General features: G+C 39.6%; 1 protein-coding gene across 1 annotated transcript in view; it reads right to left on the bottom strand.

Moving 5' to 3' along the window:
* Positions 1-379: 379 nt before the first annotated feature.
* The window catches only part of FGFR2 (fibroblast growth factor receptor 2), a 113,079-nt gene continuing 91,568 nt past the window's right edge, over positions 380-21,890 (bottom strand). The window contains 10 exon segments of the mRNA XM_033149514.1: positions 380-2,259; positions 5,550-5,579; positions 5,581-5,656; positions 8,058-8,114; positions 8,116-8,193; positions 9,809-9,879; positions 11,363-11,485; positions 16,001-16,191; positions 18,601-18,711; positions 20,142-20,263. Coding sequence (XP_033005405.1) covers positions 2,095-2,259; positions 5,550-5,579; positions 5,581-5,656; positions 8,058-8,114; positions 8,116-8,193; positions 9,809-9,879; positions 11,363-11,485; positions 16,001-16,191; positions 18,601-18,711; positions 20,142-20,263 — 1,024 coding nt within the window. The 3' untranslated portion in view covers positions 380-2,094.

Here is a 21,890-nt window from a genome sequence, read left to right as displayed (position 1 = left end):
CCTTTCATGACCCCTTCATTACCTTTTCTGTTCCCGAGAGAACAAATTAAAAAGAAAAAAAATGAATGCCTAACGCCCAGTGTAAAATACTCCATTGCTGCTTTATCATCTTTTGCAGTTTGGGGTTTTTGTATGGGGAAAACTTTGCTCGTCTTTTGCTTACTACTAGCGTTATTATTTACTATACTTGGTTGACCTTTTCCAACTACTGAAATAAATTGGGAATGGTATGGAAAGGACGTGTAATGGATTGTGCTGAATGTGAATGGTCATACGTTAATGATAACTAACACAAACTAATAGGGTGTTTATTCCATTTCTGACTATATTATCGTAGGAAACCCGAAGCCATTTTGTAAGACACAAATGATTTAAAAAATAAGATGCATGACATTTATTTTGTAATGTTAACATTAATATCCGTAGAAAGATTTTATTGTCAGTACAAAAATTAACAGATTTTAATACTTTTACCCCTCCCCCCCATTTTTTAAAAACATGTAAAGTCAGTATGGATTGCATTCATATTGCATGGCTACACCAGCGGGAAAGGTGATTTGAATGTGAGAACATAATGCTTTGAATTCTGAAAGACAAGTTATAGAAATGCAGTAATATTTTTGGCCAGGCACCAGGGCTGACACCTGGTACAGCAGGATGGTTTGGAAAGCTGTAATGGAGCAAGAATAAAACAACCCTCAGAAACATGGTCAGATTCCAACACGAATTTCTGTAATTGCCATGATGGCAACATGGGCTCTCTCATAGTACAAGAGGAGCCTCAAAAGTGTGTGTTTGATCAAAATATCCAAAAGCATTATTGGACGTTCAGCAAACATAGCTGCTAATCTGAAGCATGTTCAGAAAGCTAAGAATTGAGATTTAGGGTGTTTAAAACTTGTAGGAGTTTAGACAAGCTAGAATATGTCCTTATTTCAGTAGACTACGAAACAAGTCTCAGAATTTTGGGTCGTTCTACTGAACAATTTAATTAAAATGAACAGGGATGGCCATCTAACTTTTTTACACTTGAGGAGTTGTAAAGTGTGACAACCAAAACAGCTACACACCTGGCAATACAAGGAGCAAAATACTTTCTCATTAAAGGACACTTTTTAAGTTTCTGAGAGTTTGGTTTGTTACAGAAAAAAACCTCTCATGTAATTTTAGGCTGCAATCCTATACCTGCTGAACTCAAAGGGTAGACATGTATAGCATGTCACTGTTAAAAAAAAAACAACAACCCAAATTAATTAAAACCTTAATTCCCAAAATTAGTTATATACCGTAAATATTTCTCTCTTTTTTTAAAAAAAGATCTGACAACTAGTAAAGTTTGAGCAATATATCTACTAGTTCTCTGTGCTGTCTGCATAGAAATGCCATTTAAATTACAAAATAACACAACCCTATAAAGATTAATTGTTTTGTACATTACCAATTAATTAATAAATTAATGAGATAACAATTTTCCCTGAAAGCAAAGTATTTTTCACCTTTAGGTGGTGATATTTTAAAAAGAAAAGTTTTATGTATGAACAGCAATTACAGGTAGCTGTTTCTTTTTTTTTAAAAAAAAAGGCTAATTTTGCTTGGTGAAGTGAGACATCCATTTCAAATCAATACAAAAAATAATTCATTGTAAATATATATAATATATATTTATACATATTTGATTATATTTACATACATCCAGCACCTATATACTGCATTTGTGCTCTGTAAGTGTGTGTCAACATATATTTTCTCCAAATATTACAAAATAAACAAGGAAGGCTAACCCAGCATTTGCCTCAAGTCCAACTGGTCCACTGAATGTAGAAAGTGTGTTGCAGCATCCAGACCTGTCAACTGGCATCCAAATATGGCCCATAAAATTCTTCTTCTGAAAATTGTTTGGCATTCCAAAGTACAACACGTTCCCCCCCAGTGTGATCGTAACACCTTTTGCCAATTTTTTTGCTTTTGTTTTGGTCCCTACAATTCATATGTACAAACAAAAATCCTGTGTGTCTGAAGAAAGACTCTTTTTTCACATGGTAGGTAGACATTCTTGTTTTCTTACTCCTTTGAGGAATAAAATAAGGGTTCTTTTCATGTTTTGACACTGCCGTTTATGTGCTGGTACTTAGGGAGGCAAGGTTCATAAGGCATCGGATCGGCAGAAAAAACAGAGTCATCACCTGAAGAACAGGAACTCCTTGTGTCTTGGTAGCTAGGTGAATACTGTTCCAGTGGTCCACTGAGATCTAGGTACTCCTGCAAGAACAATTCATACAAGTATTTACTTTAAGGGTGTACACATTTACTTTTGTGGTGTGTGTGTGTAAATATCACATTCATATAGAAACACAAACAAAAAACAGGCTGACACCATTCAGCATTCAAATGTAGCTTTCTTGACCCAGTTCACATATCACAGTAAACCATGGTAAATAGCTTACTGTAAACATGCATAAGAGGGCTCTGTCACTTTTCCTGATCTCACTGGTGCTATGTACCCCAAAAGTTTTTTTTTTCTTGGCTTACTGACTGTGATTTCCTGGAAACAAAGCAAACCATGATACTTGGGTTTGGGTGGAATGCAAAGCCATATATTCTGGGTCATTTCATCTGCATGCAAGCATGAATGAGTCCTCTTAAGAGCAATCATGGTACAAACTGCGGTTTACTCATGATGTGCACACAGGGCCAGTGTCAGAACTAAGACTGGAGAAACTCAGGTTCAATCCCTACCCAGCCATGATGCTTTCTTTTGGGCTGCTGGCTTCATTTTTCAGGTAACTCAACTTTATACAGTGGTACCTTGGGTTAAGTACGCTTCAGGTTAAGAAACTCCACTTAAGAACAGAAATTGTGCTCTGGGGGCGCAACGGCAGCAGGAGGTCCCATTAGCTAAAGTGGTGCTTCAGGTTAAGAACAGTTTCAGGTTAAGAACGGACCTCTGGAACGAATTAAGTACTTAACCCCGAGGTACCACTGTATAGTAGATGTGAGGATAACACTGTAGGGAAAGAAGGTCTTAAGCTCTTTAGACCGGGGGGGGGGGGGTAATAGCTACTCATAAAACTAGAAGTCACCAGAGGAGTGTGAAAAAGGAGCGGGGGACCCAAACCAACAAAAAGGGAATTCTGAGGCAGATGTGTCAGTTCCAACAACATCAACTTTAACCACACCAGTTGACACATATACTGTAGCCACATCAAAAGCAACAATTTTGCTTACGATGATAAAAACAAAATTTCACCCTACGCAGAACTATTTTTTTCACACCAGCACATGGAAACAATTTGCAGAGAGAACGATCCTTTCTTTCCAATATCCATTTGGTTAAGCTGGCTATTTTGTATTTTATAATATCATATTTCAATTTACACGTGCTCAAGCAAGTAATACCCAAGTCACTGCAATACGGTGCTCTAACTATATTTTTTTTGCTCACTGCAGTTGCTTCCACCAGCATTGTGGAACTCAATAAACTTAGCAATGATGCTGAGCAAGCCCCAATGAAATCAGAGGGAGCACGGCACTTTCATTCAATGAGGTCTAACACAGAAAACTTCCTAGTCGCTTCTGTCCTACATTTTCATAGCTAAGGGGGACAAATAAAACCCAGTGATTAAGCACAGGGACCTAGGATTCTTCTTGTTGACGGTAGAGTGACCAACTCTGTCTTGTCACTGGAAAGATGAACCAGAGCCACCAATGGAGACCTGGATTAATTATGTCTGTGACATAGCCATCTGGACTGTCTTACCCAGCAGAGGAGGACCATCAGAGGTGTGTCAAAAAAGGGATAGGGTTGAGAAAGTTTCGTTTTTCTATTTCCCTTTCATATATAAAGAAAAGCATACTTTGTATCCCCAGTCTATCCAGCTCCTATATGGAAAGGCCCTTGAAAGTGGGGCATAGGGTATAAGGCATAGGATCCTTGTCTTAAGATGAATTTCCAAGTCCATGGGAGCAGAGTGCTCCCCAATATTAAATTGGTGGATACTTTCCGTAACAGCTACATTTCTGTGTCATTTATTTGTCGTTTGTAAATGTTTAATGAAAATAAAATACATCTTTAAAAGGAAGAGGAAGAGGAGAAAAAGAGCTATAGTGTCAGCTAAATCCGAAGCCAGGGCTATAGAATTCTAGAAAACAACAGTTTTGGCAGGAGAATAAAGTTATTTTTTTCTCCTTGAATGCTGCTTCTCTTTCAACTTCTGCAGAGCAGCTGTATTCATTTAAATACCAATCTCTTCATTTGCTAAACCACAAGTTACGATTCTAAGATGTGAAAAAATCAATTTTTAAAAAGCTGGGTTGTGTGTGTTTTTAACAAATTACGTGATTTTTCTCAATGTTTTCCTATTAAGGACAGTGATGATGAATTCAATGTAAAATAAACAGGAGCATGGCACCAGCAGCAAAAAAAAAAAAAAGTTCATAGTACACTTTTGATCTGATGCTACTTTCCATATCTTGTAAGTACTCTTTCATGTCTGCTCCCTGTGATCTCCGTGTCTATTTAGAGGACAATATGAATCTATCGGTATGCACAGGCTAAAATTGTGGCGCCTCCACCATCAATGGCAAATCTCCCATTGACTTCAAAAGAAGTCGTCATTTCCTCATATAATTAGCATGACAGCTTTAGGAAAAATATGGAGCAGGAAATTTCTACCACAAATAGAAGCAGAAAGCTATTGGGATACCCAGTGAAACTATTTTATCCATGTGATTCACAATATTCAAACAGATCCCATATATTCACTGAAGGATGGTTCAGACGACAAATTTATGTGATAATCCTTACATGGTGGTCAGCTTCAATATGCGGCTACAGTATGACACCTAGATGTGGGGAAGTCATGCAGTCACAATTTCCTGTCATATTTGGTATGCCTTTCCCCTTATTGGGTACAATATGCCATGGAAAGACAATCCATGATAGCTGGTATTCAAGGGTGTACTACTCTTCAAAAATAAAATACCAACGTGGGAAGAAAAACTCCATTTCAAATTAAAATGCAGCTAAGAAATTTTATAATTTGTGGGTTCAACAGAATCCCAATACTGTTTCTCATCTACAATACTTAACTGATCTTGGTGCTGTGTTCGGACTTCTATTTCTACTATATCTACATATAGAGAAATCAGAATCAAACTGCAGTGCACTTTAACACTGACAAAGAACTCAGGATGGAATGGGGTGATTCTCCTGGCTTGGATTATAGGAGAGATTAATACACTGATGCACACTTTTAGTTATCCATAGAAATTAATGGTTGTTTTTTCAGATACTTGGACATGGTTGTAGTATAGGCAAAACCAGTGCTCAGTGCTTGTACTCTGTGAACAGGGGTTTCTACCAGGGTATGTGTGCAATGTGTATTGGCATAACTTGTGCAAGTGCCTTTCATTGCCAGGGGCCTTGCAATGCACAAAACTCTCCTTCACATACCTTGCAACAGGCATGCCTCTCATTTAAGATGCTCCTTATAACAACGGAAGCATTTTGCTTGTTCTTCAGAAGTTTAAAAAGCAAGGGCCTTACTCACCTCGTTAGTTGTGAGAGTGAGGATCCGATCTCAAGTCCTCCACAAGCTGCTTAAAAGTAGGTCTCTGGGAAGGCACAGCATGCCAGCAATCTCTCATCATCATGTAGCTGTGGAAGGCAGCATTTCACTGTGTTAATTACCTCAATGTGTCTATGTCAGGCATCATCATATTCCAATGCTTCATGGCTGTCAGTTAAAGTCAGGGTGGTGTTCACATGTTATAGTCTGGAGTATTAAGATGCATGCATTATGAACGATGGTGATTCCATTGATGCTATTTGTATTCTACTTATTATTATTATTATTATTATTATTTATTATACCTTAGTAGCCTATTTCGTCTTTTGAAATGAAGCTCAAGGCAGCTCACAGGGGAGAATTGAGTAACCATGTATGTGAAGCATACACTAGGCAACTGAGAACAGTTCTTGTGGAAATTCTTTCACTATTTGTAAATACAAAAGTTCCTTTGCTGACAGTGTATGCACTCTCTGCCAGTTTAACTGTTTTAGCGATCAATTTAATATGCAAATTTATTGCATTTCAGTGGTATGTACTGCTTTAGAATTCTTTTAGAATTAAACAAACAAACCATTTGCCTAAAAACAAATGCTTCATGCTGATATCTAAAATCCTGAGGATTGGCCAAGGGGTATCTTTTGGAGCCATGTTAAGTGACACAAACTCCTCCCACCCCCACCTCACCCAGGCTCAGGCAATTGTGAATCTGTATTTGAACCAGTGTTGGAGCATTCATATAAACTCTGAAGAGTAATCCAAATCCAATATAGCTGGGATTAGTGATTTCTTCAATGAATTATGACATGACTAAGTTAGGACAATTAATTTCTATGGGTCTACTCTGACTAAATATAGTGGAATGCTACCCTAAGTTTTCTTTTTTAAAAGTGCCGAGGCTTCTCCATCCCCCTATACTCTTCTCTCTTGCAGTGTATAGCCTGTTCCAGCACTGGCTTTGTTCAGTGACAGTCATACAGCTCCATTTCCAGCCCCAGGCTTGAGAATTACAGGATCACTAACCCCCCTACTTTTTTCAACTACATTCTACTGGGGATAAGCTAGGAAGGCATCCCCAAACTGCGGCCCTCCAGATGTTTTGGCCTACAACTCCTATGATCCCTAGCTAAAGGACCAGTGGTCAGGATGTGGGAATTGTAGTCCAAAACATCTGGAGGGCTGGAGTTTGGGGAAGCCTGAGCTAGGACATACTGGCATTAGACTGGGGCTATTCATGCTAGCACTAAAGGTAAAACATTTCCTATGATTGACTGGAAGGCCCCCACATATTGTGCACAGCATATACGTGAGCAGAATCACGAGTTTCCATTGCTGGTTACTTGATGAATCTGTGAATCATATGCTGTGCTTAACATGGGTCTGGGAAAGCAACTTTGGGATTGTATGAGACAGGTGCAGGAGTAAAGTAAATACTTTATAAAATAAAAAAGCCTGTAGGATTTTCAGGACCTGTACAATTCTCAGGACAGATATACTCTTGCAATGATTCAAGTCAGATAGGGGGTAAAGGCCTGAGTTGATGGTTCTCTGGCTAGAAGTGGGTGAAAAAAGATCACTACTAGGGTGAGGAGTTCCAACTCAGGAAAGGACAAGCATGTACTTAACTGTAAAGTGCTACATAAATGTGGTGGAATACATTTGCCCAGCTAAGGTTGGGCAAAATGCAAATTGATGATTGAGGGTATCTATTTCATGTCCCTGTGCTTAGGGCACTGTCTAAGTCAGGTCTTCTTAAAACAGATGGTACCACCACCCCCCTCCAATGAATCATTAATCACTCCTGAGAACCACCCAGTCAATCACCCTATGGCTAGTTCAAGAAGCCAAAGTGGGCAAAGGTCAAGGAAGCAGGTGGTTAGTCACACTTCTTCAAGCAGCTGGTCCACATCCTTGGGCTGCAATAATTTAATATAATATATCTAATAATTTGTCTAAATATGGCAGATGAGCACTGTGGATCGAAACCAAGCCATTCAAGGCCAGTACCACTACCCCACCCACTGCTAAAAAGCCATCTGAGGGCCCAACGAGGAGGGCATAGAAGAAAATGGTTGCCACCCTAGGTATGCGTAGAGGCATGCATGTTGAGAGGGCACTCAGCAGCACTGTGCTGAGGGCCCCTGAAGTTGCAGCTGGACCTGGTCTAAGTGCAACTCAAACCAAAAGATCAACTTATTGAGGTGTACTTTGGCAGGTCCACAATGACGCATAATTAAAACTTTCCCATATCATATGCTCCTGTTTACATTGCTAAAAACATGCAGTATCAGACATGTGGTGTTTACCTGGCTTTTAACAGCTGAGATGTGTATTTTCAGGACCCTCCCTGTTCCTGCGACTGATTCGTTCATCTCTTTTTAATACTCATTTTTGAACCTGCACCATGTGCTCCCATTGTATCATATAAATATGTTGATTATATCAGCACATCCCTCTTCAGCTCATGGCCCAGCAAAGAAGCGTTCTTACAGTTCACTGGTGCAATTGGCAGGTTGTCCATTACTGTGTCCTCTTTCAGCAACTTGAGAGCTCTTCCACTGGAATTCCTGGATATGGTGACCCTCCTAAAGTGAAGATCTCCCACATTAGCACACCAAATGACCATCTAAAACAAGAAAGGGAATAAAAATGGGGCTGAATCAGATTACTAAAGACAGCATAGAGACATCTACTTTGGGCTGTATACCTTACGATCTGAGCAGCAAAGTTGTTTTAACGCTACTTTCCTTGCTTGTTTTCCTCTTTCTGGTGGCAGATGAATAATGAAGCTATCCATCTACCTTGCCATTTTTTTTACCAATCCTACAAAAACAAATAATCCTAACCCCCCCCACTCCAAAAATAAAAATGATTTTGTTTGAGGAAGTACTTCATGATGAAAAAAACACACAAACAAAAACAGAGAAATGTTGGGGGTGACTCAGTTCTATTGCTAAAAACTGAACAGATCTGCTTCTGCAAACAACCAGGATGGAAAACCTCTGGGAATCATGCAGAAACTGCTCTGAGTGCCTTGGGTGAAGAGTATGGCAGGGCTAGCCAATGTGATACCCTCCAGTTTGAAGTACAACTCCCATCAGCCCCAGCCAACGTGGCCAATGGGCAGGAATAATGGAAGTAGTAGTCCAACAACATATGGAGGGAACTACGTTGACTGCCCCATAATAACACACACATATGAGAGAGACAAAGAGACACAACCAGAACCACAGAATCATGAATGTAAGTAGGGTCTGGCTGAATCTGATCCAAATGTAAGCAACCTGTTCCATGGTTACAATCCAAACCATATTTGCTTGCAGATACGTCTCGACAATCCATAAAGGCGGGACTGCGTAAGGCATTTGTGTGTGATCTGCTGTTCAGAGGCTGATGTTCATCCATTATGTAAGTCTGATTAGCCCAAAGGTGGCATGAATATAACAATATGTGCATCAGACATTTGCATAGGATTTCTGAAACAGGCGAGGACTAGCATGGGAACAGACTATTGTGACTGTTTTGCTTTCTTGTCCAAATGTACCTGCAATTCTGAGGAAACCCTTGCAGTCACAGATTTACGAACAATTAACAGCAACTCAAGCCTTAGCGTCTCCACGCTTTGGTTCAGAAAATGCTCCAACCAAACCATTTAAAACAATGCTTCAGAGCTGCACATCTGTAAAGAAGGTTCAAGGAAGTAAACTTCCGCACTGGCAAGAGGAAGCCAGTGTTTTCTACCTTTCATGTGCTTTGAAGCCAGCCAGATTAGTAACAGAGCACTGGTCTGCAGTCTTCCAGAAAATCCTCACTTTCTAAGGCTACACTTACTGAGGAATAAAACGGCAGCCACAAGTCTCAGGAAGTAAAGGAGGGGAAAATAATATAAAATTACCAAAGCGAGGTCAACAATATTGCTAAAGAATGAGTCCATGAGGCAGCAATGAGATTGAAAATATCCATTGTTTTCTTTGGTTCTGAAGTTTTCCATGGTAATTTTTTTAAAAAATTGAGAAAAAACAAAGCACAAAAAAGCTTTTCTTTCCAGCTTTTTAACCTGCCAGAATAAAGGTGTCTGTCTTGTAGTAAATTAATTTACCTTGGTGGATCAAAGGTTGAGAGACATATTTTAATCTGTTGCATATATAAATATATTTCTATTACATGTAATTCAAGTACACTGGAAGAAGCTATAAATGAATAAAAAGATAAAAGTAAGGTTCTAAGATAAAGTTACTTACACATCACTTTGATGTGTGTAAACCCTGTCAAATAGAGCTTCTGGTGCCATCCACTTCACAGGCAGCCGACCCTGGACATAAAATAGAAAAGCAGCAACTGGTTATCTACTGATCATTAGTCAATTTCAGCAATGAATCTGGCAGAGATGAAGTCAAGCTGCAATACTAAATTTTGCTAAAGCAAATTAACAGTTCATGAAAAAGTAGAAAACAAAGCCCCTATTTCCTCAGTCTCCTGGCTCGTCAACATAGCTGTGATTCTCATTAACTTCTATAGAATGAGAATTTTAAAACATCTTATTCATAACTGAAAGAATCAGAAAGTTAAGCTCTGCCACAGCTTCCACCCCCCACCCCAAGGCACCATTCCCCAATCAGCACTCTGCAGAACCTGTATAATACAGGGAAAGCTTTACTTCGGTGTATTCAAGCATACTCAGGGGTAAAAATAAAATAAAAACCAAAATGTTGGAATCTGCCCATGGTAATCATCCAAGGGGAATGTGTCCTTGTGCAGGCGGCAAATATTTTGCATGGGGGTTCCATTCCTGGCCCCCGCACACATCAGTGGAGCGTGCTTTAGCCTGTCCCTGTTCTGCCCTCTTCTAGGTCCAAAAGGACCCGGGCATCAGTGATTGTGTGTCAACTGGGGAAACACAAAATGGTCACTGCTATTCCTCTCCTCAACCACAGTCAAATAGTCCATCTCAGTTCCTCTCCACAAACTACAGTCAAACAGTCCATCCCAGTGTCACATGCACACAGACTGGGTCTCTTCAATGCCTGAATGGGAGACCACTGGGCAATCCAATGCAAAGAACCCTGATTTCTGTGCTGGAAAGAAGATGCAATATAAATGTACTAAATAAATAAGTTAACTAAATGACAGCTGACCCAGAAATACGATTTATGTGATGCAGGAGCATCTAAAATAATGTGCAAGAGAAGCCCCACATCTTAGGCCTTTTGGATATAAATTTAATCACTACTTTGTGTGCTAAGAGATCCTGTTGCTTTAAAAAAAAAAAAAAACACCAGACTAAGCTGCTGTCCACAGTGAGGGCATGTAATTTAAATGGGGAGTGCTTGTTATTTAACCAGCGGATTGCCAAGAATGTCATAAGCTTCTGCTGAAATGTGGGTAATAAAAGACTTCTACAAAACTAAAACCAAATGTTAGTAATTTCATAATGGATACATTCCACAAAATTATCCATTGATTACAAAAAGCCAAATTTATATTCATATTCGGTATCTAGCTAACAGTCAAAGAATGTGCTGCAAGTTTCATGGAGTCCATAAAATGAAAAAGGCTAAATCTTATCCTTTAGAAAGCATCATGTAACACGTACTCTCCCAGCCGGTGTAAGCAGATAACCTTCCTTTCCTAGTAAAAAGGGGTTAGGAATCCTAACACACTTGCCTATTATTTTCATTTCTTTGATTAAAAGTTAGGCTGCTGTACAAGAAGTCCATTAGGAATACATTTGCCATACTTAAATGCACCAAGGAAAAAAGATACCGGATCAAGTGATAAGACTGCCATCCACTTACATTAGTAGTCTTTTTATAATAATCTATATTGTTGATGTCTCTGGCCAACCCGAAGTCAGCTATTTTCATGACGTTATTTTCAGTTACCAAAACATTCCTTGCTGCTAAATCTCGATGGATGCACTGGAAAATAAAATTTAAAATATGAATTCAAAGAAGTGAGTACACACATCCCATCTGCAACCCAATTCCCAACTTGATAAACCTTCAGCTATCAGAATTCACAATGCTTCATTCAGGTACACACAGTCAGGTACAGATGTGAAGGCTCAGAGAAAAATGGAATCACTCCAGGGAAAGTAGGGGTCCCCCCCCCCATTTTTTAAAAAGCACTTCTCTCCACCTTCCCAAAAAATGTAAAACATTTTTGGATTATGAAACATTTTCTTTTAAAATGAACAAAAGGAGACAAGGAGTTCATATATTTAGTCCCTCAAAACTAAAATGGTGTAACGGAAAGACTTTTGTATTAAATTATGCACAGATCACTACAATTTGTTTATGCTGCGGACAAGCAAGTCCTGAGTTGTACACTGAGAGTGCACAACTCAAAAATGCAAGAGCAAGATGCATTTCTGCCTCTTGCGAGGGCACTGCCATTGTGATCTTCCTTCGCTTGGCATAGTTGATGGGTCTGTTTCTGTCCTCTGGACTACGCCTCAAAGGATTCGGAGTGGAAGGAAGTACAGAACAACATAATTTTGTGGCCATCTGATTCCTGCTGCTATAATCTGACCCTCCCCACTATTTCTCTCAGCTGTGTTTCTGCTCCTGGGGAAAAAACATTGCTGGGAAACTTCAGAAAGGGTGAGGATGTGGGGAATGCAGGTGGAAACTAAATGACATGTGGCAACCACTTGAAGGCAGGTTTTGTTTTAAAGCATAGAAAACAATCCCCACTGGCCAACTTTCTATACTTAAACCACATTTGTCAGAAGACAATTCACTCATGTTAAAGCTTTCTGGGAAGATAGTTTCAATATTCCTAAAAATAGTCAAGCAACATGTACCAAAGGCTCCAGAAATACTGTCATTTCTCCTAGGAAACCAGTCTAAAGTCTCCTGCCACTTAAAACCTGCTGATTTTATCTTTCACCATTAAAGCACAGCTCTGCAATAGTATACAGTGATACCAAGTAATTATTTTCCACTGCTTTTATGAGAGCGTTTTAAAATACTGCAAGATAGCAATCAAATCTTTCCCTTGGTGACTACTAGAGAAATCTCTAGGAAATGCATTTGAAAACTCACAATGCCGTTTTATGCAGCAAAAGGAGACCATCCTTCAACTGAATCAAATGTTTAAAACTGTACATTGAATTGTATCATACTGCTCCTAAAATAGCTTCTCAATGACTTCCACTATAAACCCCGTTCGTATGGACTTAACAACTTCTAAGTTACATTAGAACAGGATTTCAAGTTAACATGTGGAATCGGAGTGGCTAAGTAAAAGTAAAAACAATTATATTCTCTACCAAAGGGGTGGGGCGGGGCTGAAATGTAGCACATTTGCGCCTTCTGATAACCCAGCATACTAGCTTACTGGCATTTTGGAACCAAGTTACCTACTTTTGAAAAACTAACGTTTTGTAGAAAACCTTAATAATGACATTTGAAAGTGGTCTCCTACACCCTTAACCTTCTTTCCTTCCTTCACGTCAGCACCTTTTTGAAAATGTACAATTGACCTTTCTTGACTCAGAAAGGAAGTTCTGCCTGCTGATGGAAACCATAGCTTGCTTTAAGCTCTTCTGTCATTAGTAATAAGAGGCAGCAGGAGAAACATGTTGTGAAACTTTCTACTGGATTTTGCCCCCTCCTTTTGGTCCAGGATATCATACTCCCACAGCGCAACACCACATGCTCTTATTGATGGGCTTTTTAAATGGAAAGTATTCTTTGTCATTTTATTTCTTTTGACCAAATCCGAATCACAAGGTGCAGATCTGGCTTGGATCCATTAAAATAAAAACCCATAAAATAAAACATTATAATAAAATTCCAGCAATATCAAAATCTGTATTAGAAATTATTGGAATGCCATTAAATTCCAGAAGAATATAGTTACATCGCAACAAAAACAGTGGTCCAGTTTGCACATTGTGGTAATGTTTTGCTCCCCCTTAATCTCACAGCGAAGGAACAAACTATGAACCTTGGCCGAGTGTCAAGTCAGAACTAGTGCTGTGCCAAGCATTTTTTTTCCTGCATTCAAAAATTATTAAAAAGGGAGAGAAAACGTCAATGAAATTCACATCGTGGTGTGCAGAGGGTTTCTGTCGCTTTACTTTTGAGGTGGCCAAGACTGTGAATGGGCCTTTCTTTCATTCCGCATTTTCAAAATGACAGTGGCAGATCTAGATCTCGGGGTCTCAAATTTCAGCAGCGTCCTGGGCAACGCCAAAATCACCGTCTCCTTGCTTCTCACACTCCGTTCTAAATCACAGTTGTGGTGCCCCTCCCCCATGGGTCCAGTGCAACCAAACCTACCGTGTTCCCCTAAATCTACCTCTTGATTGCACAGTCTTGCTGGTGCAGCACATTACATGACTCACAGAAGCAGTAAGACCCTTTTAAACATTACAGTTTTTTTCAATTCTAGGAGGCATTTTTCAATGATTTCTATCTATCCACCACAGTCAAGCCAAAAGCGTATTAAAGGTGAGGAAGAGGGACTTTTTTTTCTTTTTTTTGCCTACCAGTCCCACAAGACCGCATGGTGATATTTAATATAAAGAAATAAACATTATTTCATTACAAGTTTAACTGCCTGATAAAATCTGTTGTATTTGCATTTGCATTTTATTTAATGTCATGTTATAAAGATGACAACTGGACACACTGAATTTCTCAGTGTATTTCTGTTCCTGGATGGTAAGAACATCCTGAACATATAAACTCTCTTATTATTTCTGCCCTAAGGAGCAAGTAAGGATATGGGGAAGCTGGTGAAATGTCAATATTAAGCTGTTTGAAGAATCAGAATGCATTTCCCTTTTGTTTAGTTTATCAGGTGTAACTACTATCTGTTTAATGCCTTGCACTCTCAAAACCTTCCATTCTGCTGGTCCATTTCCGTTCTTTTGTGGGGTTGGCATTCATTCAAGGATGCGGTTTCTCCTTCTCTAGGGCAGGAGATTTGTGCACCCTTAGCAACTGCATTTCTCTATTTAAACAGCTGAAGTTGGCATGCATGCCAAAAAGACAACGACCATGTTCCCACACGATGCTAGACCATGGTTTGGCACTATGTGCACAAGCACAGCATCCAAAAAATGGAATGTTTGCCTGCAAAATTTAAACACAGACTAAAATATTTAGAAAATATTACTTCTGGTGTAACGAGCAACTCACATAAAGCAATGTTGATTAGCATGTGCTAGTAGACAATGCTGTAGTAGACAACAAAGCCAATTATGTTCTGTCTGACTCAGTTACTAAGAAAGCTGGCCATGCACCTCCACCATCGTCTAAGGATGGTTTAGTCTATTAAGCAGAGGACTGCACTGTATTTACAGGCACAGGAAAATTTAAAGTTTAGCTGTGGAGGCATCTGCCAAATAGGGATCTCCAAGGACTGAATATCAAAACGATGCTATTACAGTTAGTTTTCTCAGCAGGCAAATATTTTAAGTGAAGACAAATGACTAATTTGCTCACAGTATTGCTGCTGCTTCTTTTCACCAATTAGCCAATGCCGGCAGATGGAATTCCCTTGAAACTTCTTGGGAAATGAATGGCGCTCTCTTCCATATTCAGTAAGTTAGTAAACTGTTTTGGCTTTAGTTTAATAAGGTTATGCTTTCGTTGCCTGGCTAAACAGCTCACAGTTTATCCACATCAATATTGGAATTCATGAATATCTAAGTTCATTTTCTGATATTGTTTGCTGAATAATGATTTCTTTGTTCTGTCTTTAAAAGAAACCTTAGCCGGCATAACCTGGCATTTGATTACTTACGCATACATTTGCTTCCAACTTAAATGCAGCTCTTTACTGGAGCCTCTATGAACAATTCTGCTAGTAAAAATGCCTATTAATATTAAAATAGCTGAAGCTGCCATTCAAATGGATCAAACTGAAAAACATGAAAAGGAAGGAGTGGACAATTTATTTAGCACTAAGGGCTACTTGCTTTGATTTATTAATTTTGCAGCCCTGATCAACCTAATTTGCAAAATATTCTATGACTGTTGCCAACTGCATTTGAAAATGCTCTGCAATTCCACGAGAGGTTTTTCCTCCTATTCCCATACAGTCCCCACAGTGCCACCTTTCCTGTATCATCCGGAACAGGGTTTCCCCTAGATTTTCAGAGCGACATGGGCAAAATTGGGAAAAGTTGACTCCCTCACCTTCTACCAGAGGAATTATCACTGGAATTTAGAATGTGATACCCGTTTGCCCAAATAGTTAAGAACACTGCTATTGTCTCTGGGCCTGAGCAATGCCCATAAGCTTGATGTAACACTGGGACAGGCAGATGAGTATAAAACTCAGCATGTGTTGTGACATTCAGGATGCCAATCTCATGTTTCAGATTTGTTTCTTCAAAAATGCAATTTAAGGAAGGAAGGAAAGAAAGAGTCCATGTGGTAACACAAAGCTGTCATATTTCAATAATACCGGCTTACTTTTTGTGATGCTAAGTATTCCATGCCTCTTGCCAACTGGTATGTACATGAGACTAAATCTTTGAATGTCATCTGCTCTTCAGGAACCCGGTTAATATCAAATGAATATTCCATCCCTGGTGGCCGCCGTGCTCGCAGGTATTCCCGCAAATTCCCTTTCGAAGCATATTCAACCAGCACGTAGAGTGGTCCTTCAAAGTGAGCAGATAAGACAGTATATGAATGAAAAGCAGGAGCAAAAATTATATATATTCCATTCTACTGACCCATAAAAGTATAGTAGCATGCATCTTTTCCAATTCATTGGATGATTTTTCTCAAAATGCTACTGCCATGTATTTATTTAGAAAATAAGTTCATTCTATCTGTAGTACAAGTAGCATGTTTATTTTTTAATTAGACTTCTCACTTGCCCTTCACCTTATGGTCCCAGGACAGGTTGCAAAAATATAATATACAATTATAAAAAAAGAGATAAAACCATTGCAATGATAAAACAAATAGAACTATTTCCAAATAGAGCAGAATAGTATAAATTCAATAAAAGAGGTGATTCTCACAAAATAAGTTACTGGTGTATGAAACACACCATACTCTTTAATACATTCAGTTCACATCAGCTGCCTTCATACATTCACATTCTCCCCCCACTATGACTCCATACCTACCCATCCACCTACTCCAGGGGAACATACACAACATCACAAAGCAGAATATGCACTCTTGCCTCATTTTGCCTTCATCATAAGAACTCCCTTCCAATCTTACCAAAAGCAGAAGGGAAGTGGAGCCAGGGGCGGAGGAAGCCTCTTGGCCGCCCGGGGCGGCAAATGCTGCGCGGAGGCACCCCCCTGGGGGCAGGGCATCCTGATGCGTACGTCGTGACAGACTGTGCATGTGCAGTCTATCCGGGCCGGCACTGCTGCTCCCGTGGCGACTGAGCGAGCTGCCGGGTGAGCGGTGGCTCGTGGGGCTGCCCCATCTGTCTGTAAAACAGCACGGACGGGGTGCCGGGCAGCGGGACTCAGCTTGGGGTGGGTGGGAGGGGCCGCCGAGTGTCACCCCCTCCCCTGGAATCCGGGGTGCCCTGCCTCCATCGCTACGCCACTGGATGGAGCAGTTTCTGCTTTGTATTGTTTAAGCTCAATAAGCAGATTCAGGTCTCTCCTCCATTTGGGGGTGGGGAGAGGAGACGAACCTATTGGCTTGGCCCCCTCACATGCAACTCTCTCAGCATTCGTACAGTCCCACACATATTGGGGTCTGAACTTCTGCAGCAGGGAACTTTTTCTACCCAAGTAGGCCCCATGCGTAGTCTAGTAAACTTGGAAGAAAGGGTTTCTAAATCAGACAGGGATCCTACTAAACAGCAGGCTCCCAGCTGCAAATGTTCAGCACCAACATATGGGGTTTGCAGCAATGCTGGCAGAGATGTGAGGGAGGTGGTGAGCCAAACGAGTTCACCCTTGCTCTCCCTTTCATGTGACAATAACTGAGGGGGTGGAAAGCAAAGATCATATGAACAGGGCTATTGAGATTGGCACAAGATGTTTAGGTAAAACCAACGGAGCAGGAAGTTAACATGCCTTGTACTTTTTATTCCTCTCCATTTCCGACCATGTGAAATTCATCTCATTGTATCTCAGGCATCAAGGAAATGCAGAAGGTCCACTGAAGAGCTAACTTGTGCACATGAATTTCATCATGACGTTCCACCCACTCATTCCAGACTACTTTTTGGAACCTTATTTGCTCCTCATTGTTCCATCAAATGAACAGGAACAAAAACCACTGCGGAACTAGTGTTCAGCACAACACTAGCTTTCAGTTTTCAACACTAGCTTTCAGTTACCCATAGAATTAGAATAGGCTGTAATACAGGAGGAATGCTGATCACATTCTGTGGTAGAGCTGTGCAAGAGTTGCAGTAGATCAGCAAGGTTTCTGGCTCCAAATTGCTGAACAATAGCAACAACAAAAATATTTGTTTCCCTTTTAACTAAGGCTGCTGTGATGATGAAAGCTGGGGTGGAGGCAATCAGGAGTGCATTGTGGATTTTGAAGTGACAGGGCTGTAAACTCAGTTCTTGTACTAAAAAAAACCAAATTTCCGCACTGAGCATCCACTCAAAGGTGCGCTGGCCCTTAATTCTGAGAGCATGTTGTCTTTTCCCTAGCCAGTATTCTGCACCTGGCTCCAGTGAAAAAACAAAGTAGATCCCAAATGCCTGAAGTCTGCCCACCCCTAGAATGAACTTAATTAATGTTGTTATTGTAACATGCCCTAGGAATCAGATGGGCAGGCTGAAAAATAAACAAATAAATACATAAATTAATCCACCCAGCATTTGAATCAGAAAAGTACTGTGTAAAAATAAATGATGAATGCCGCTTCTATATTCCTCTCCTTTTAGCCAGAGTTGCAAGTTCCTGCAGCTTTTCAAAACAAATTCAGTATGGCAGCCATCTATCCACTCCACTCTCCCGCAGTATCATTTTTATTACACTTGCACAGAATTAACAGGCAAGAGTATGTCACATAATAAAAAAAACTGCACTATATCACCACCTTTGGTCTGTAATACCAAAACGACACTCACCATCCTGAGTGCAGGCCCCAAGAAGATTGATGATATTTTTGTGCTTTCCAATCATTTTCATCATCTCCATCTCGGACACTAGGTCAGACAGGTCTTTTTCTGTAGCGTCATCTGCACAAGACAAAATGATTTCCACCAACAGTTTTAAACTAGCACACCACCTCAATTGTTTTTTTTTCTGCTACAGTGTTTCCTTGCAGGCTATATAACAAAAATTAGGAAAACACACATATACAATATGAAGGGAAACTGTATCACAAATAATTTTAAGAAACATATATATATAGCACACCATCAAAAAGTCCTCCTGTATGATGTAGTTAAAATGTTACGATTTCAATGTGGTGCCTATCAGTCTCTTGTTTGGGAATTCTACCAGTTCAAGCAACTTCAGAAACCATTTAATTTTTTAATTTTAATTTTTTTTTTAATTTTATTGCGGGGAGGTTGTAAAACAGGCCAACCTTGGAAAGCTTTAATTTCCTACTGTGGTTCTCCAGCTCCATAAAACTTAAAACCAATTTCCATAAGGAGATGGATACGCCTTGTGTCATAACACTTTAAATTAAGACCTCCTTAATTGCCCATCTTTGCACCTTTAATGCAGATATCCCAGTTGCAAACAACACATCAGAGAATTACTGGCAAGACTTTCATGCGAAATACTTTTATTTTTTTCAGTGTTCAGTGATTTTTAAAATATATATTATTAATATAATAAACATACAATGATTGAGACAACTTGTACAAGATCCCTGATAGCACACTAAATAATGGGTTAGCTCCATAATTAGTGATGCATATGTCACTTAGAAGTTATCCTAAATGGTCATTTTCTTTGTTTATAAGCATTCCCTATCATGCTGGAGGCTTTTGTTTGGGCAAAAGGCATTTCAAGAATTACCTATTTTGTTTACAGTGGCAGCCATTATTCAGGCATAAGTATAAATATGTATTTTTAAAATTAAGATCCCAGGATAAGTATAGTATATTTGTTTTATTACAGTGAATGACCAGTATCAAGATAAAAACATCAATTACAAAATTTAAAAGCTCACAATTGTATAAAATCCCATACACATAAACATATACTAGATCCCAGAATAAATATCATCATCACCATCGTATTTCTGTATATTGCCTTTCACAAATGTTTGCACACTCCCTCTCACATGCACATTTTTTAATGTGTTAGAAGAGACTAGGTCAGGTCCTGTCATTTGTTTACCTAAGGCATTTATGCTACAGTTGCCTTTCAGTAACTTTTAGCCAACCAAACGAAAGCATGTAGACTTCCCTGTGGATCAAATCAAGAGTTGAGGAATAAACAATTGTATCAAGACTTTGACTTGCTTGTAAATACCTGCTGCTAAAGATAAATAGGCTGTCAAATGCACTGATTTATACTGAAAACTGCTGAAGCCTGAGGTGAACAAAATGAACTTTGGCCTTCTACAGTTAGAGAGTTTGGATGCCACAAAAGAAACATTATTCACAGAACCTGCCACCTCGCTCAATACTCCCTTTCCCCACCATATTACCTTTCAGCATTTTCACTGCAACAGTAACGGCTTCTTTCGGCCTGTCTTTGTCGATTCCCACCGCTTCCGCCATAACAACTTGACCAAAGCATCCTTCCCCAAGGGGCTTCCCTAGCGTCAACCTAGGGATGTAAACAGAGGATTAGCGCCTGGCATCTGATGAGGAGATGAAGTGGTGAAACTCAAGAGCGAAAAATAAAATAATCTTTCAGCAGACCACTTTTGACCAGAGCATTTGTTGCAAAGAACTAACAAGGGTCTTACTAGATGTCAGGGCTTGTGCAAGCGCCTCTAGCAAAAAAAATTCAGGAACAAATTCTGTGTGTGCACTTACCATGGTGACTTCCGTTTCAGTGTATCTGAATACACACGAAAGCTCATACCAAGAACAAACATAGTCTCTAAGGTGCTACTGGAAAGAATTTTTTATTTTATTTTGTTATAACAAACCCTCTTCATGTACTTGCAGAAAAAGGAGCTGCAATTCCCAGGGTAGTTTGGCAATCAATCTGTCTTTCCAGGGAACTCTGGGAACTGTAGCTCTGAGGGGAATAGGGTATCTCCTAACAATTCTCATCACCTTTAGCAAACTACAGTTCACAGGATACTTTGTGGGAAGCCCTGATTGTTAACATGGTATGATTTGTATGGTGTGGATGTGTCCTTGTTTAATTCCCCCCCTCCTTTTCCAAAAAGGCCACAAAGTGACAAGGAAGCTTAATTAGAAAGGCTTCTCTTTTCTATCAACTTTGGGGAGTGCTTAATATGAACCACCACAGAGCATGTGAAGAGTATCTTTTTCTTCACTGCCAAGTAATCACAACTAGCCCCTGTATTTGCATCTTCAACCAGACAGAAGGGCTTCCATGGCTGTGTAAGAAAATAAGGCCTATTTATTATTCCCAACATATCTGGACACAAACACTCTCCGAAAGTGTTGTACACTTTACAACAATGGTACTAGAATCTCCTCGCCCTCTTGATACTAATGGCCAAAGAACTTCCTGTACGAATGAAGGCAGAAAACCTTTATACTGATACAGTGAATCATTATTTGTGACGTACATTTTACCACTGTGAATTCACAGAGATTTCTGAGAGAGAGCTCTTTGTTTGTCAATGTTGCAAAGGTGATCCAACTGCCTTACTTAATTGTAAAAGGCGCCCTCTCTGGTGCAAGAATGTATCTTGAAATGAATCGGGGATAAGTGATCCTGTTTTTCATATGCACTTTGTTTGTTTGTTTTCTTTGCTATTTGCTTTGTGTTTTTGACTATTGTTTTTTTCAGTTTTCCACAGCAGACAGATAGAAATTATTGTTGTTAAAAATATCCGATTAGAAATTAAGCACAGACCATATGTTAAACTAACAACAGAGCCCCTACTGCCTCTCTCTTCCACTAGTTCTGGCAATGTGTCTGGTGCAAGAGGAGTCCACTGTATTCTCTCCTGGAGAAAATTAAGTGGACTTGGCAAAATGCCATGATTAAAAATCAAATGAGATGAGTTTAAATAGGGGCTTTTAATTGAAAAAAGCTCTCAGTTTAATCATGCTAATGTGAATGTATACACTGGGCTATATCTGTTATGAAAATCGCATGCTACTTTGACAATATACAAGGACCAAAGAGTTGTATGTTTTGTGCTGAGATCATGCTGCATTTTTCCCCCTGAAACCAAAATTGAATTTAAGATCTTGGCAGAAAGCAAACATTTGCATTGGAAAATGATTAATTTATGTGCTCTTGT

Source organism: Lacerta agilis, chromosome 5 (genome assembly GCF_009819535.1).
Source record: "Lacerta agilis isolate rLacAgi1 chromosome 5, rLacAgi1.pri, whole genome shotgun sequence".
NCBI lineage: Eukaryota > Metazoa > Chordata > Lepidosauria > Squamata > Lacertidae > Lacerta > Lacerta agilis.
This window is presented reverse-complemented; position numbering and strand designations above follow the sequence as displayed.